At 44.1% G+C, this 14460-nt stretch overlaps 1 protein-coding gene across 2 annotated transcripts in view; it reads left to right on the top strand.

Annotated features, from left to right (window-relative positions):
• Positions 1 to 8065: 8065 nt before the first annotated feature.
• BMPR2 (bone morphogenetic protein receptor type 2) overlaps positions 8066 to 14460 on the top strand; it is a 102278-nt gene continuing 95883 nt past the window's right edge. Inside the window, exon 1 of one of the 2 annotated variants that reach the window (XM_079311461.1) lies at positions 8066 to 8806. In XM_079311461.1, coding sequence (XP_079167587.1) covers positions 8731 to 8806 — 76 coding nt within the window. In that variant the 5' untranslated portion in view covers positions 8066 to 8730. The remainder of the gene's footprint in view (positions 8807 to 14460) is intronic. The other variant, XM_079311463.1, reaches the window with a different exon arrangement.

The following is a 14460-nucleotide window of genomic DNA, read 5'->3' on the forward strand; positions in this document are numbered from 1 at the left end:
GGGACTTACTCCTGCAGATGAGCATTGTGAAACTTCCAAGCCAGTGTCCTTGTCAGCATGGCTCGTATCAGAGATCTGAGTTTAGCACCCTCCTTTTTGTTAAATCAAAATGCGTTTTCATTTAAATCCATATTCAAACATAAACCCTCTCCTGTAACTTTTTCTCTCCTCCTTTCACTCCTCAGATCCTCTCTCTCCTGCCTACAACTTCCTCCCTCTTTCTGTTCAACATTTAGTTCAGAGTCCGTGCTTCTCTTTGCCCTCATTTCACACCCCTTCCACCCTTCTGTTGCTAGGAATGTGAGAGCTTCAGCAATTACAACAGCAGAGCTATAGGGGTGATAGTTTTTCCTTTTACTAAATGCAACTTCTCCAAAATTGAGGGGATGGTTGAAAGTAAATAAACACAAAAGTGAAACTAGAAAAAATACTAGAGAGGGGAAACCCTGCTAAGGCATTGATTTTACTCACTTCAGAGGGGCACGAAGAAAAGGGAGGAGAAAAAGAAATATGCAAAACATCACAACTATTTTGTGGCAAATGTGGGGGGAAAGAAAAGGAGGAAAATGCCTTCAAACTTATGAATTATAAAAGCACCTCATGTAGTGCTGTGGGATGGTCCTCTCCACTTTTGGTGAGCTTTCATCTGTAGAAAACTACAGACTCTCTACAATAGAGATAAAGGACAATTTTTTCTGTAGAAGTCTCTTCCCACTTATCCTTGCATCCTCATTTATGTGTTTGCCTTTTAATCTGAAATTGCAAGCAGAGGCAGAGGTTTCACAGAGTCTGAGTGCTGCCTGTGCCCCCCAAACCATGCACCCAAGGCTTGCACAGCCCATTTTTGTTGTGGCCTGGCTCTTGTTGGTGAATTAAGGCTTTTAAGGTCTCACAATTTCAAATGATTGTAGATAGTGTAGGGAACGACTGTGCCCTCAATGTTTCCTGGAGGCTCCAGCAAGTAGGACTGATGCTGGTGGCTGGAGTTGGTGTCCTGGCCTGTATCACTTCAAGGAGAGGGTTCCTGATGGATGCTTTGGGGAAGCAGTTAGTTGGGTTCATGTTTCCAAGTCCATCTGTGAGAAGCAAGCAGGGTGTGCAGAGGTACTGACTCATTTCTTGATATGAAGGAACACTCTTCTCAGATAAAAATGTCTCAAAATTGTCAGGCAACAGATATCATGTTACAGGCAGAAGGCATAGAAATCTCCTGTTTGGTTTAGTAGAAGGTAATAATTTCACTTTTATCTATCCTCAGGTGATGTTCCCAGAGCTGGCTGCATGCAGGAGAAGAATGCTGGGCAGGCACACTCAGCAGCACCTTTCTCTGGAAACTATGGCTCTCAGAGTGGTCAGCCCTCTGACATTGTCATTGCAGCGGCAACAAAATCTGAGTTAAAAGGGCTCAGCTCTGTAGAGTTGTCATGTTGTAGACACCACTTCTGTCCTTCAGATGAGTGCCAGACACTTGTCAGGATGATGTGGAGTTCAAGGATGACCAGCAATGAGCACAGAGGCTTCCTCTGAAGCTCTACCATGGAAAACTGAGTGCAGCTCTGTCAGGGCTCTATCACAGGGTTTCATTTTTTTCTCAAAATGCATTTTTATTAGCTTCCTGATAGAAGTATTGAGCTGACTGGAGAAATACTTTTGGGTGCAATCCTAACTGTCTGCAAGAAATTAAAGACCAAAAAGGAAAAGGTGGCTTTTGAAAACCAACCTGACTTGCACTGCTAACTATCTTGTGTAGCGATTAAGAAAACACAACCAACAACAGAAAAAAACCCAACCAAACAACCCAGAAGCAGAAGGCAAAAGGAAGGTAAGAGTAGCAGGAGAGAGTGTTGGAGATTCCATGAGCTCTGTTCCCAGCCCCTGTTGTCAGTGTGAGAAGGCTCAGGTAGCTCTCAGGAATGAAACCCTGCAGGTCTGTGGTGATGACATAGCCATCTGCTACGGACCAGAAGATGATTCTGACACAGCTCATTACGGTTCTATTTCTGACTATGTCCATTGTTGGATTTAATGAATAAGTGATGTTTTCAACTGATAAATACCCTGCAGCAAATTTCCCATTTTATGTTGTGATGAATAAGCCAAGAGATTCAGACAAGCTGTAAAAGGCCTTTAACATATGATTTCAGACTTAATTCAAAGTGGGAGGTGCTTCTTAAAGTTAACTTGAAAGTTTCTCTCACCTCCACCCCCAAAGTGGAGATAAGATTTCCACAGACTAAGCAGTGTTATCTCTAAAACAAGGCAGCAACTGCTACCAACACTGTTGGTAGTTTGTTATCACAGGGAAATATAATGTATTATGAAACAAAAATGATGATTAACTGTTTCACTGCTAATCCTTTTCGAGACAAAATACTCCCTTTGTTTATCCCACAGTGTGCATCTTCCTCCTTCTCCCTGCATGCCCAAGGCTGACCTGTCCCACACCCATCTGCTTATGTTTCAGGCTTGATCCTCACACCTTTGATCACGCAATTATGGGCTCCCCATAGGAAACCACTTGCTATGCCAAAATCAGGGAATGTGAGACCAGCATGAAAAAAAGTGAAACATCAAAACAGATCTTCCTGGGGACTGCCACAAAAATGGTGCAATTAAATTTTGCATTAAAGTTATTAAAAGTCTGCCATCAAAAGGTAAACAAGGTTGCCACAAAATTTCTTTTCTGATATAGGATGTTGATGTCAATAACTGTCATGACTTCATTGCACAGTGCAGTTCACCTTGTAGTAGATTACAACACAGCCTGGTAGAGTTAGAAAAACTCAGGTCTGAAAACACTTACTAGTTCATACTCATAAATATTTTTTTCAAAAGCTCAACAGTAGGTGCTCTTTTTTGTGCCTCAGAGACAAAGAAAAATGAAGTCATAACAGCCCTGAGACAGATTTTTATGAGTCTAAAGGCCAAAAGTAATGTCTGGCACAGATTATTTAACTGGACTAAAGGGGGAATTAATTCCCTCTGAGGCAGGGAATTTGATTTACTATTTCCTTATGGCTTTTGGTAGAATTGGGAGCATGAGAGCCTGGTCTGGTATGTGATGCCACAGGAGGTTTTGCCACTCTCACATCTTGGCAGGACAGGTTGGCCATTATGGATAGAGCTTTTCCTGACTGTCAGAAAGAATAGAAAGAAACAGATTTTACCCCACAAAGAACTTCTCTGGGATTTTGGTCATGGCTTGGTGTCCCTCTGTCCCTCATTTTTAGAATCTGTTTTTCCAAGATAATACCAAGCCCTGGAAAAGGAGCAAAACATAACAGTAATTAGACAAGATGAAAGTGCTGCTGGTAGTTTGTAAAAAAGGCTCTGAAGAAGAGGGTGCCTTTCCCTATTCCCAAGGAAACATCCATTACTGAAGAAGGTACTTTTGTGTTAAGATTGCTTCTGAATTCTCCAGAGGTTTCATAGTTTTTTTCCTTATGCATATGTGCCTGCTTCCCTGTAACTGTGGTCTCTCCACAGCCACCTTTCCTACCCTGGCTCCAAGGGGACTTATGGGGGTGTGTTAATGCCACTCTGCAGCACCCAGGATTGGAGACTGATGGGAAAATCTATATAAAACAAGTAACTGAATACTTCCAAAGGTAATGATGTCTGCATGTGATTACTTGTTTGGCTGCACTGGCTGAAGCTGTAGCTGCTAACTCAGCAGACTGTAAGTAGACACTATTGTCTTTTCAGTGAGTTCTGGCTGCAATTCAGGATGTTAATAATATCTAGAGAGCTATAGGAGGCTTGGATCCCATCTATCAGGAGCCACCTCTCTCTCCACATACAGTTACAGGAGCAAGACTGGGGAGATGATCTTGCTGACAGTTCCCTAATTTAGCAGTGAGTGGCAGACATTTGTTGGGGAGATCTGTACCAAGTCCAGTATTTATTAAGCTATCACTTAGGATCCAGAATGGGTGTGTTTATTTGTAGGGAAATCTGTTAAAATCTTGATGGCTGTTCTAACATATGTTTATGTATCAGAGTCAATGCCAGGGGGATGCTTTCTTTTTAAATTAGGAACAAAATATCCCCTAAAAGTTAAATATCTGGATGTGCTGTTATATTCTTTCCCCAACACTTACGGCAGCACTGGGAGAATACCCCAGCCAAGCTGACAGGCAGCCAAATATAATTTATGGCTTGCTTTAAACTGTTTTGTTGACTTCTTGAAAGGCCCTGTCAAAAAGAACAGTCCCCTGAGTCCTAACGATGATAACAGTTATATTGCATCAGCGCTGAAAAACTCTTGGATAACAGTGAACTTACCCTGAGAAATCTTTTTAAAGTGCCTGAACATTGGATTTTCTGAAAAGAAATGAAACTCAAGCTATTGTTTCATTGCCCCTTTCAGTTTTCTTCATTCTTTGTTCATCTTATCCATTGACTCGAACACTCTCTTGGTAGCATGAAAATAGTTTCCCTTATTGCAGTTAATTAAAAACAAAGATGTGTGTTTTTTAAAGGAGATGCTGCTAACAAGGCCATGTTAAATTTCTCTTACGTGCAGTGTTGAATTTGCCAGTGATATCAACATGTTTCTGTCTGCATCAGTCTGAGCCAGAGCGGGACACTCCTGAACCTCCTATCAGCTGCATTTCTGCTCTCTGTGTCTCACTGAAGCAAAGGGCAACCCCCACGTGCTGTTTGTGCCTGTGCTGTTCAGAGCTCCCTCAGCCAAGGGCAAGATACACGTCCCTGCTGTATCTGACCCGCAGCTGGGGGAGCCTCCAGCCACCAGACCCGGGCTCCTGCCACTGTCCTGTCCTCGCCCTGTCACCGTGCTGCTGGGCAGCCTTGCCCTGCTGGCTGTGAGAGCAGTGAACACAGCTGCAAAGACCATCTGCTTCCTAAGGTCTTTCCTCCTCTTATTTTTAACAGTCTTATCTGCACTGAGTTCAATAGTGTTATTTCATTGGTCAGAGTTCTTCCTGGTGGAAATATAGTGCTTCAGTCAAAATATTGTCTTCTAAATCCTGGTAAATTTGGTGAGTTTTCTCTTGTCTCCCTCCTATCTTTACCTGAACCTGCACCCCAGTTTTACTGTCCTGCAGATCTGCAAGTTTTCATTATATCCTGATTACTTTTCTGTAGGTCTTACTTGATGTTGCTGAATATTAGAAGAGCAAAATCCTAGCTTACAGATAAAACAATATCACAGGAAGAATTATAAATATGTTCTTGTCCAAGCACACATAACAATGAGCGAGCCTGTGACAGTTTGGATCTCTGGTTTCCTCCCGCCACCGTGGGAAAAGGAAGCAGTTTCTGTGAACAAAAATCCAATCCATTTTGTGGAAATAATAAAAAAGTATTTTAATGCAGAATATGTTTTTGTACAATTCTTGTGGAGAAGAACTCCTAGTATTAATTAATGAGCACAAACTAGAACCAAGTGAGACCTCTGTCATTTACTTCAGGCTGAGCAGGTTTTCATACACGTCATAAACAATTACAGTAATTTTCTTTTACCATCTAAACAGTGAAAGTGCTGTACAACCCACATGGCAAGGTTCTTGTTTTCTCTGAACAAAGTATATCTCATTTCTTTTATTGGTAGGTACTGCTGGGCAGAAGGTGTGTGGCATAGTTTGGTGTCTGTGGAACCAGAGAAGAACACTGGATTCTGGTGCTGCAGTAAAAAATATTCAGTGTTGGGATTTTTTTCCTCTCTTGGATGTAAAACTGTTCTAGCTGTTGGGGGGGTGAGAGTTGGTGTTGGTGTTGCTTCTAAAGGTTATTTCTTGACATTCACATTCCACAAATAACAGGAAGGATACTGTGGTTAACATGTGGTTGCAATTCTGGAAAGCAGCAATACAAATTACAATCTGTGATTCTATATTTTATTGTCTCACCAATATCCATGTTAGATCTGCATAGATTGGAAGTAAAAATATTTTAGGAAACTTTAAAAACATTTTATAACTATCAGTACAAATTCACCTTGACCCTAGGAATGTCAAACTATGACCCTGGCCAAAGCATCACAATGATGAAAATCCTAGTACAATTTATTTAATAATTCTCTTCATGATCACAGTATCAAGAAATAGATTACATCTATTTCATCTGTTATGGCTTGAGAAGAGAAATGGAACTATGCAGAAAACTTTTATTAACACTAAAATTGTAATTCTGACTTGCAACTACACTGCTTAATGTAGTAGCATTTCATATTTTAAGGTGTGAAATTGGACGTCTGAACTTGTATTCCACCCTTGAAATTGTTACAGGAATTCTGGCACAGGGAAGCATTTCCCATAATCAAACCTTTGGTGATGGCCAGATAGGAAGGTGCCTTCGGTGTGCAGGGTGTGCTTAGGAATCTTTTTTTTCTATGCTACAGCCAGTAAAACTTGTTTGAAAGAGCCTTGCTAGGCCAGAACATCAGACACTATGTTCCAGTCACAGTTCTCCCATCAGCTGCTGCCCTCAATTTATCTCTTTGGTCCTGTGCACTATAGCAAAGGTTAAAACATACAGACAGCTGAGTGGGCTCACTTTATCTTTGTTTTGAAATCATAAAATCTATTTCATTTAAGAGGTAGATAATGGTTTCGCTTGAAAGACTCAGGTGGCTGAAGCCATACGAGCTGAGTGGATTTCAGATTGGACACGAGGAAGAAAATCTTCAGAGGAAGGGTGATGAGCGCTTGGAATGGGCTGTGCAGGGAGGTGGCGGAGTCACCGTCCCCGAGGGTGTGTGAGGATAGACTGGACGCGGCACTGAGCGCAATTGTTACAAACAAAACTTGGTTGATGTCTGTTGCGAGTTGGGGTTTGTTAGTTTTCTAAGTTAACTGTTATAATGTTGTAGCTCCAGGGGGGAGAGTGTTTTTAGGAGTTGGCTAAAGCGTTTCAGTAAGTTAATCACTGTGTGCTCAAGGTTTAAAGGGGTCCAGAATGTGGTGTGTGTTGTTCCAGAGGGACGTGGTGGCACCTTGGGGCGAAGTCAGCGCAGTGACATCGGCGCCACGGGCTGTGGCAGGCCGCAGGGACAGCCCAATAACTCGACGCCCTGAGAATGGTAGGACAGGAACGAACGCCACTGATTTTAATTGTAACACCATGGTCTGGCTGCCAGGGTGGCGATCGGTCACAGGCTGGATTCGATTATCTCAGAGGTCTTTTCCAGCCTAACTGATCCGTGTTTCTGTGGCGTGCCCGGGCTCACCGAGGGACAGCAGAAGGTGGCCCGGCCAGCGCTCCTAGGGGAGCTCCCAGGGACACAGATAGCGGGGGCTTGAACCCGGGGACAAGGCCGAAGCTCCGGGTGTCTGACAGGCAGGTCACCGAGTTCAAACATGACGCAATCTCAGAGACTGATCAACATTTTTTTCTTGTTGTTACAGGCGTTTTTCGTGAATCCTGAGCTCGCGCCTCCCCGCTGACAGCCTCTCGCAGAGCCAGGCTGCATGGCGGGGCGGCTCGCCGCCTTCCCGCGGCCTTCCCGGGCAGGTCTAGCGGGCCCTTCCCCTCCTCTCGGAGCCGCCCCTCGCCCGCAGCTCCCGTGCCCGGGCGGTGCCCTCGGCCCGCGCCCCCTCCTTCAGCCGGCGGAGCTCCGCCCGGAGCCCCGCTCTGCCTACCTGGAGCCACCTCTATGGTGCGGGGCGGGGCCGGGCGGCGGGGGCGGCGCGGCGGGACGGGCGCCCGGGCCGGCGGCTGCAGCGACTCCCCTTTGTGTCTGGAGCCGCCCGTGCTGTTGGGGCGGGCGGGCGAGAGGGGGCGCGGGCGGTGGAGCTCCGGCCCTCGCTCGGCTCCCGCCCGCAGCCGGCGGCGGGCAGGGAAGGAGGCGGAGCGGCCCCTGGCCGGCGAGCCCGGCGCGGGGGGAGGAAGGCGCTGGCAGCGCGGAGCGGCTGAGCGGAGACCGGCGTGAGGAGGCCGGGCCGGGCTGCCCGGCGCTGTGGAAACTCGGGGCGGGAGGCGGAGGAGGGGAAGGGCCTTCGCCCGCGGAGAGCGGCCGGGTGCTCGCAGCTGGAGCCGCCGAGGAGGGGCCTCGCCGCCCCGGGCCCCACCTTTGTCGGGGTGGCCGGGGGTGGCGTCGGTGCTGCGGCGGGGGCCGGGGCAGCGCGGAGGAGCCCGCCCGGCGCGGGCGGCAGATGGGCCGGGATGCAGCCGCAGCCCTCGCCGTGAGAGCCGGGGGCCTCGCCGCCTTCCCCGGAGCGTGAGGCAGCGAGGAGCGGCGGCCGGAGGACAGAGACCTTTGCCGGGATGGGACGCGCCGCCGCCGTGAGCCCCTAGCTCGCTCTCCGTGCCCCGGGCAGACCGCAGGGCCCGCGCTGACTGACACCGCTGTGGGCGCGTCTGGATATGTTCCCTTCCCGAGCGGGCGCTTTCTTCGATGTCGTGAAGCTGCGTGGGAAATAGCCCGGTTCCCAGCGGGGTCGGGAGCGTGCCGCCGTCCTCCCCGGCGGGGGAGATGCCTCGGGGCTGGCAGGCACAGCCAGGCGCTTCCCCCGTGTCCGCTGAGCGCTGCCGGCTCCCCGGGCATGAAGGCGGGCGGCTGTAATGGAGTAAGAGCGAAGACGGCCCCTCTCATCTGCCATTTGCCCTTCCAGACGGGATTGTAAACCGAGAGAGTTAAGGAAGGCTGTGCGAGAGCAGGAAGAATTTCCTCTCTTCGGGATTTGGCCTTTTTTTTTTTTTTTTTTTTTTTTCCCTTTTACCCCTTTTATTTTTCTCCTGCCGGCTCGAACCGTGGCTTGCCCAGGTATGCCTGCCTCACTGCAGCACCTTGTGCTGGTGCTCCTGCTCTCCAGTGCCACCCTGCTGCTCGGCACTGCGGCTGGTGAGTAGCCACTGGGCGGAACGAACTGGCCATTTTGGCAGCGGCAAGGGGGTGGGGTCCGCTGGCATTCGGGCACATCTGTGCCTCCTTACGGAGTGGTGTGCATCTATTTCGGCCGCGAAGCCTGATAAAAGTTTGGAAATCCTGATACGTTCAGTGTCTCGGGGAATAAAATCTGCTTTATTGTGTAAATGAGCTCGACCTGCACTCAGTAAGAATGCTTTGCTTAGATCTGCATCTCTTGTCTAATAACTTACTTCAGTTTTGGAAATATATATAATCTTTTTGTTTTGCATACCTCGCCCTTTGTAAGGTAATGCAGGAATTTTTAATATATATTTTAATCGTCAGCGGAGCTGTGCCTGTTTTGCTGTGGGATCTTCGGGCACAGCCATTTTTAATTTTATCAGCATCGGTGCTTCTCGGGGCCTTACACATGTGCTGTAGTTTTGCAACAGAATTACTGTAATGTGGGTTTTTTTTTCCCTTGGAGAGATCTGAAGCAAATATGGAGCTGTTTCTTTTGTCATTTGTGATTATAGAACACAAAAAACCCCTCTATTAAGAAATGCTGAAAGGTCTTGAAGGGTACTCTTTTTCTATATCAAGAAGTTGGAAGCAGAAATGCTAAGAACATCCTTACTCATAGATTTGGACACTCTAGTCCTATTTTAAATTGTGTTCAGAAGCTCAGTGTTAGATATGCAGGGTGTTGCAAGAGAGATGTGTGTTGGTCTGGCATCCTTTGCTTTTCTGTCACGGTGACAGATTAACATGTTGGAGCCTTCGAGTGTAACCCAGCTTTGTTAGGCAGGAATACCAATTGTTCTTGCAGTATGCATTTTCCAGCACTTTTGGAAGACTCCTACGACTTTTCTGTCGTTTTACTGATCGGGATCCAATCTGCAGTGCTTGCTTTTCTTCGTGTTATTTTGGAATCTGCTGGGTATAGTTCGTAAGTGAATCTTCATGGGAAAATTGCTGAATCTTGCTGAGATGACACAACAAGCTGTTGGTAATTTCCATGTTATATTTCAGTGAGGTCTTAAAAGTTGAAGATACTTAGTGTCATTATTAGGAAGATCCTGCCTAAACACATGTTTAGGCAGTCTCTACATCGCTCTGACTGGATAGTCCCTGATTTTCTTGCTACTGCTTACTAAGAGGTCTCAGGAAGATTGGTAAATGAAAAGCTTGATGTTCCCTATATCATCCTGACCTTTGACTGCCATTATTTTAGATGGATGTCTGCAGCGTCTCTCTGTGGTCGTTTCTGAGGAGTGTTTTTGGTTTTTTTCCCCTCTTCTTTTTCTTCCTGAGAGGAGGGACTTCTGAAGGTCAAAAATCTTGGTATTAAAGCACTTATTAATCAAGAATGCTCAGCACTCAACTTTTCTTTCAAATGTATTTTTTTAATAAGTGTAGGCTTTTTTTTTGTAGGGTTTTTTTTGTCGTTGTGAAAACTTCAGTGAGTTGGTAATTTCTGTGTCCTGATGAAGAGGCATTACTGAAGGAGCAAGTACAGATTTGTACCAGGCCAAGGGCTGGGCAGGTGCTGTAAGAGCCCATTTGCACGGTTTACCCAATTCCCTTCAATTCTGACCTGGCAACAGCATTCCCACTATTTCAGTTCTGCCTTGTTAAAAGGGTATTAGCAATGCCAGCTTGGTTGGTTGTTTTGTGAATAGGAACCTATTTTCCCATTGTGATTTGTTTCTTAATTGTGAAATTTTAACAATTCACATTTTTAAAAAACTTGGTCTTAATCCTCTGTAAAAGTAATTACATGGATGATTTGAGCTTTAGTTAAAGAAGCTAATGGTTGATTTTAAGTTTACGCTGCATTTCAGAAAAAAATGTCTATACATGGGGAAGCTACACTAATGTGTAATTCTGCCCTTTTATGTTCATGAAAGAGCCAACACTCTTTCTTCTCTTCCCCTCCCCCAAAGTATGAACTGTATGCTCCCATCAGAGTGAATATGCTGCCTTTGTAGCTTTGAAACCCCTATTAATTCTTTCTTCTGATTAGTGAACTGATACTATATCTCAGCAGTGTACAGAATTGAGTGCTTATAAATGCAAAATCATGACATCACAGGGAAAGTATTTTGATAACAGGTTTTTAAGTTTCTGTCTGGAGGAGAATATCTGGACCTCTCTGGGGAGAGCTCCACAAAGACCTGGGCTTAGTATGGACAGGAAAGGGAAGATAAAACGATGAATAAGGAAGATGAGAAAAAGAAATTAACTGTGGGGCTGTAGATGACAATTTCACTCATAACCTGGAATATGAACGAAGAAAGAATGTGGTGTTTCCTTCCCTTTTGTAACTGGAGATATATTAAAGAACAAGCTCTAGATTCAGAAATATTTGCTGATTATTAGGAGGAAAATATTACTGGCTTCCTCCATAAAATGCAGATCTTGACAGTATGTGGTAAGTCTGCATTTAAATAATGTATTAGTCCTTGTAAAGAGAAATGCTTCTGTGAGGACATTTTACTGACAGCAGTCTTGGGTAGAGGTTTAAAAAGCAGTGTTGGACAAAAATAGTTTGCAACACTTCATTTTTTATTTCTCAAGTTATTTGAAATACGTATTTCTAAATCTTCTATTTAGAACTATGAGATATATCTATAAATATGTCTTTATATTGTAGAGGATTCTGGTGTGTTTATCAGGAGGGTTTTGTGCCTGAAGAGGTGGTTGATGAACCTTTGAGCTGTTCCCCAGTATTGTGAAAGAATTTTGTTTGGGTGTTGGTAGGGACCAGATATTAACGATAGAATCTTTCCTCATTTCACTTGCTTACGTTCTGTGATATGCAATACTGAACCACTTTTCCTTCTGCATATATGTCCAGGGTAGACAGCATTCCATTGTCTAACATGTAAATTATTTGAAGAAAGTATAAGGTGAAAATTAAGGCAAATAGAATATCCTTTTATCTTTGGGAGTATTTTCATATTTCTGTATTTATGTGGTTCAACAGGGTTACAAAAAGTAAAGCGTGAAAGGAATTGGATAGAGATTGAATTATTATTTTTTAAATTACAATTTTAATTATTAATTAAAATGAGTGAACCAAAGAATCTTTATCTAATTCTGTCTTGCTGGTTAAAGTTACTTTAGTGTCTCAACATAATTTGTTTGAAATGTGAATTGGGTGACACAGGGAAAAATCTCCTTTGGATATTCAACTCAGTTCTTCTAATTCAGAGTTTTGAATTAGTGACTCTGTGTATCTTGCATATTAAACAGTGGGGTTTTCTTAGACTTACCTGCACCCCAATTTCTACTTATTTACTAGAGCTACACTACTAGACCTACCAGACCTAGTTTATGGTTTTTTCAAACATAACATAAAAATGCAGTTTATTTTTATGTTTGTGTTGGGAGCCGTCTCAGACATCTTAGCTTGGGCAACAGACACCAGGCCATTGGCTTGAGGAGCACACGGGTGTGCCTGATGGATAACCAGAGCACAAGCACAGCCTGGACACCAGGCTGGGGCTTCATGGGCTCTCTGCCTATGGAAAGACATGGTGTAGCTGTGAAAGCCCAGGGTACTGGGAAGAGCCTTTTTTCCATTAGCTAAATCAGCCTGTATGAGCCTCTGTGACATTTCAGCTCAGGTGCTTCCAGTTTCCAAGCAAACTTCACTACTGGGATACTGCACTGTGCAGTGTGGGCACAGCCTGTGAGGAAGTGGAAGCTGTGATCATCTGGTGGCCAAGGAACCCAAATTTCAAGCCCTGAGACATTACACAGATGCCTTGCTCCAGTGTGAATGGTTTTACCCTCAAAGAACTCATGTATAAAAAGTTGGCTTGATTGTCTTTCTATCCTCTGATGAAGGCAGGCCAACCTCACTTCACCTTGAACAAAGAAGGAAGCAGAACTGTATTTCTTAAAATTTCTTATTCTTACAGTGAAGTTTGTTGAAATGTGGTTTTTTTTATGGTATCTCCTTATCACTTACTAAAAATTTCTGTTAAAAAACTTTTGTTGAACTTACTATAAATTTCTGTAAAAAAAATAATTTGTTGACTTCTACGTTTTTATTCTCCTTTCTTTTTATATTTTGTTGAGTATTTATCAGTAGTTTGTATAGTCAGTGGCATTGTTTCCTTAGCAGATGCCATCTTCCTCTGTGTATCTCACTGGAGAGACAAGAAAATTATTTTGGGTTCTTCAGAAATGTTTTATTCCTAACAACAGAGTGCCTGGTACTGGAGCTGCATTGTGTTTGGATTCAGTCTGGCTGTGCTATGAATATGTGCTGTCATTTTCTGGGCAGAATATAACTTTATAGCCAGGGCTGTGAGCTGAGTGTAAAGTTTCATTTGGAACAAAATGTTTATGCCCTGAATAAAACAGGCTGGGTATGATTTAGGTTGGGTAGGACTGGAATCTGTGCATAGCTTACAGGCAGTAACTATTAATTTTATTGGGATTGTAGACTTAGTGGAGCTACTCACTGCTTGATTTTGAATTTAAGAATAAGTGAAATACACAAACTGCTCTCTAAAAGACTAATGTTTCAGTATGCAAACTGATTTTCTGCAGTGAGTCTTACAGTATTTTGTTTTGGGGGTTTTTGTGGGGTTTTTTTTTTTGGTTGGTAGTTTTTTACTTGTTTGTGGCTTTTGGTGATGTGGTGTTTTTTGGTTTTTTTTTCCTCTTTTTTCTGAAGCAGAAGTTCTCAGAGCATTAGGCTGGAAGTGATTTCTGTTTCCTCCATGGTCTAGTTGTGTAAGTGCAGATAATAATGTCTGTCTAACATCTCTAAAATCTCCAGTGAAGAGGGATTTCACAGCTTGTCTATGTAGTCTGGCCTGTTACAGTGCTTAATTACCATGTTTTTCATAATGCAACAGGAGTAGATTTTTTTTTTGCCTCTTTTATAATGCAAGATTGTTTAAGATATGCCTTAATTAATATGTGGCAATCCACCTGAAAATGTAGTGTAGAGTACACACACAGGCAATTGCCAGGGAATATCAGTTTAGGTAAGATCCTGTGTTGAAGCTTAGGCTACAGTAATTTGTGATGAAAACCTTGAGCTGACCATCAGTGTTTTAAAATGCAATTTTGCAGTTTTAAAGACCTTTGAAAACTGTGCTCCTCCCAGAATTTCAATTCCTGATGGTGCCTTCCTGACTTGAGATGTCTGTTAATCTTTTAATTGCAGAGCTGGGAGCTGGGCTGAGCAGCCCAGAATCTGATAGGAGAGGTCAGAGGGGGTGTGGTGAGGAGGAAGAAGGGCTAGGACAGGAGCAATTTGAAAGGATGAAGGATTCAGTCTGGTTCACTGTGGGATGAGAACCAAGATGTATTAGACAGCCAGACAGAGATAGTGTCTGAACATTTGTCAGACTTGCTTGGAGAATGAGTGGAATGAACCTTTTGCACTGGGAAGAGAGAGAAAGCATAGTCGTAGGTAGCAGTTTTGAAGATTTCTGTTCTTTCTTGTGAAAATGAATGAGACACACAGTCATTTTTAGATGATGCCTTCCCTTCCTTTTCTCCCTCAGTCTTGGAAGTTTGGAAACCACAAGCTTTTGAGTGGTGATGGCATTTTGTTTCAAGTCACTGGGATGTGTCAGTTTTGTCAGTTGCCTTCTTGGGTTTCCATCAAATCATGTGTT

This window comes from Erithacus rubecula, assembly GCF_903797595.1.
Source record: "Erithacus rubecula genome assembly, chromosome: 8".
Classification (NCBI taxonomy): domain Eukaryota; kingdom Metazoa; phylum Chordata; class Aves; order Passeriformes; family Muscicapidae; genus Erithacus; species Erithacus rubecula.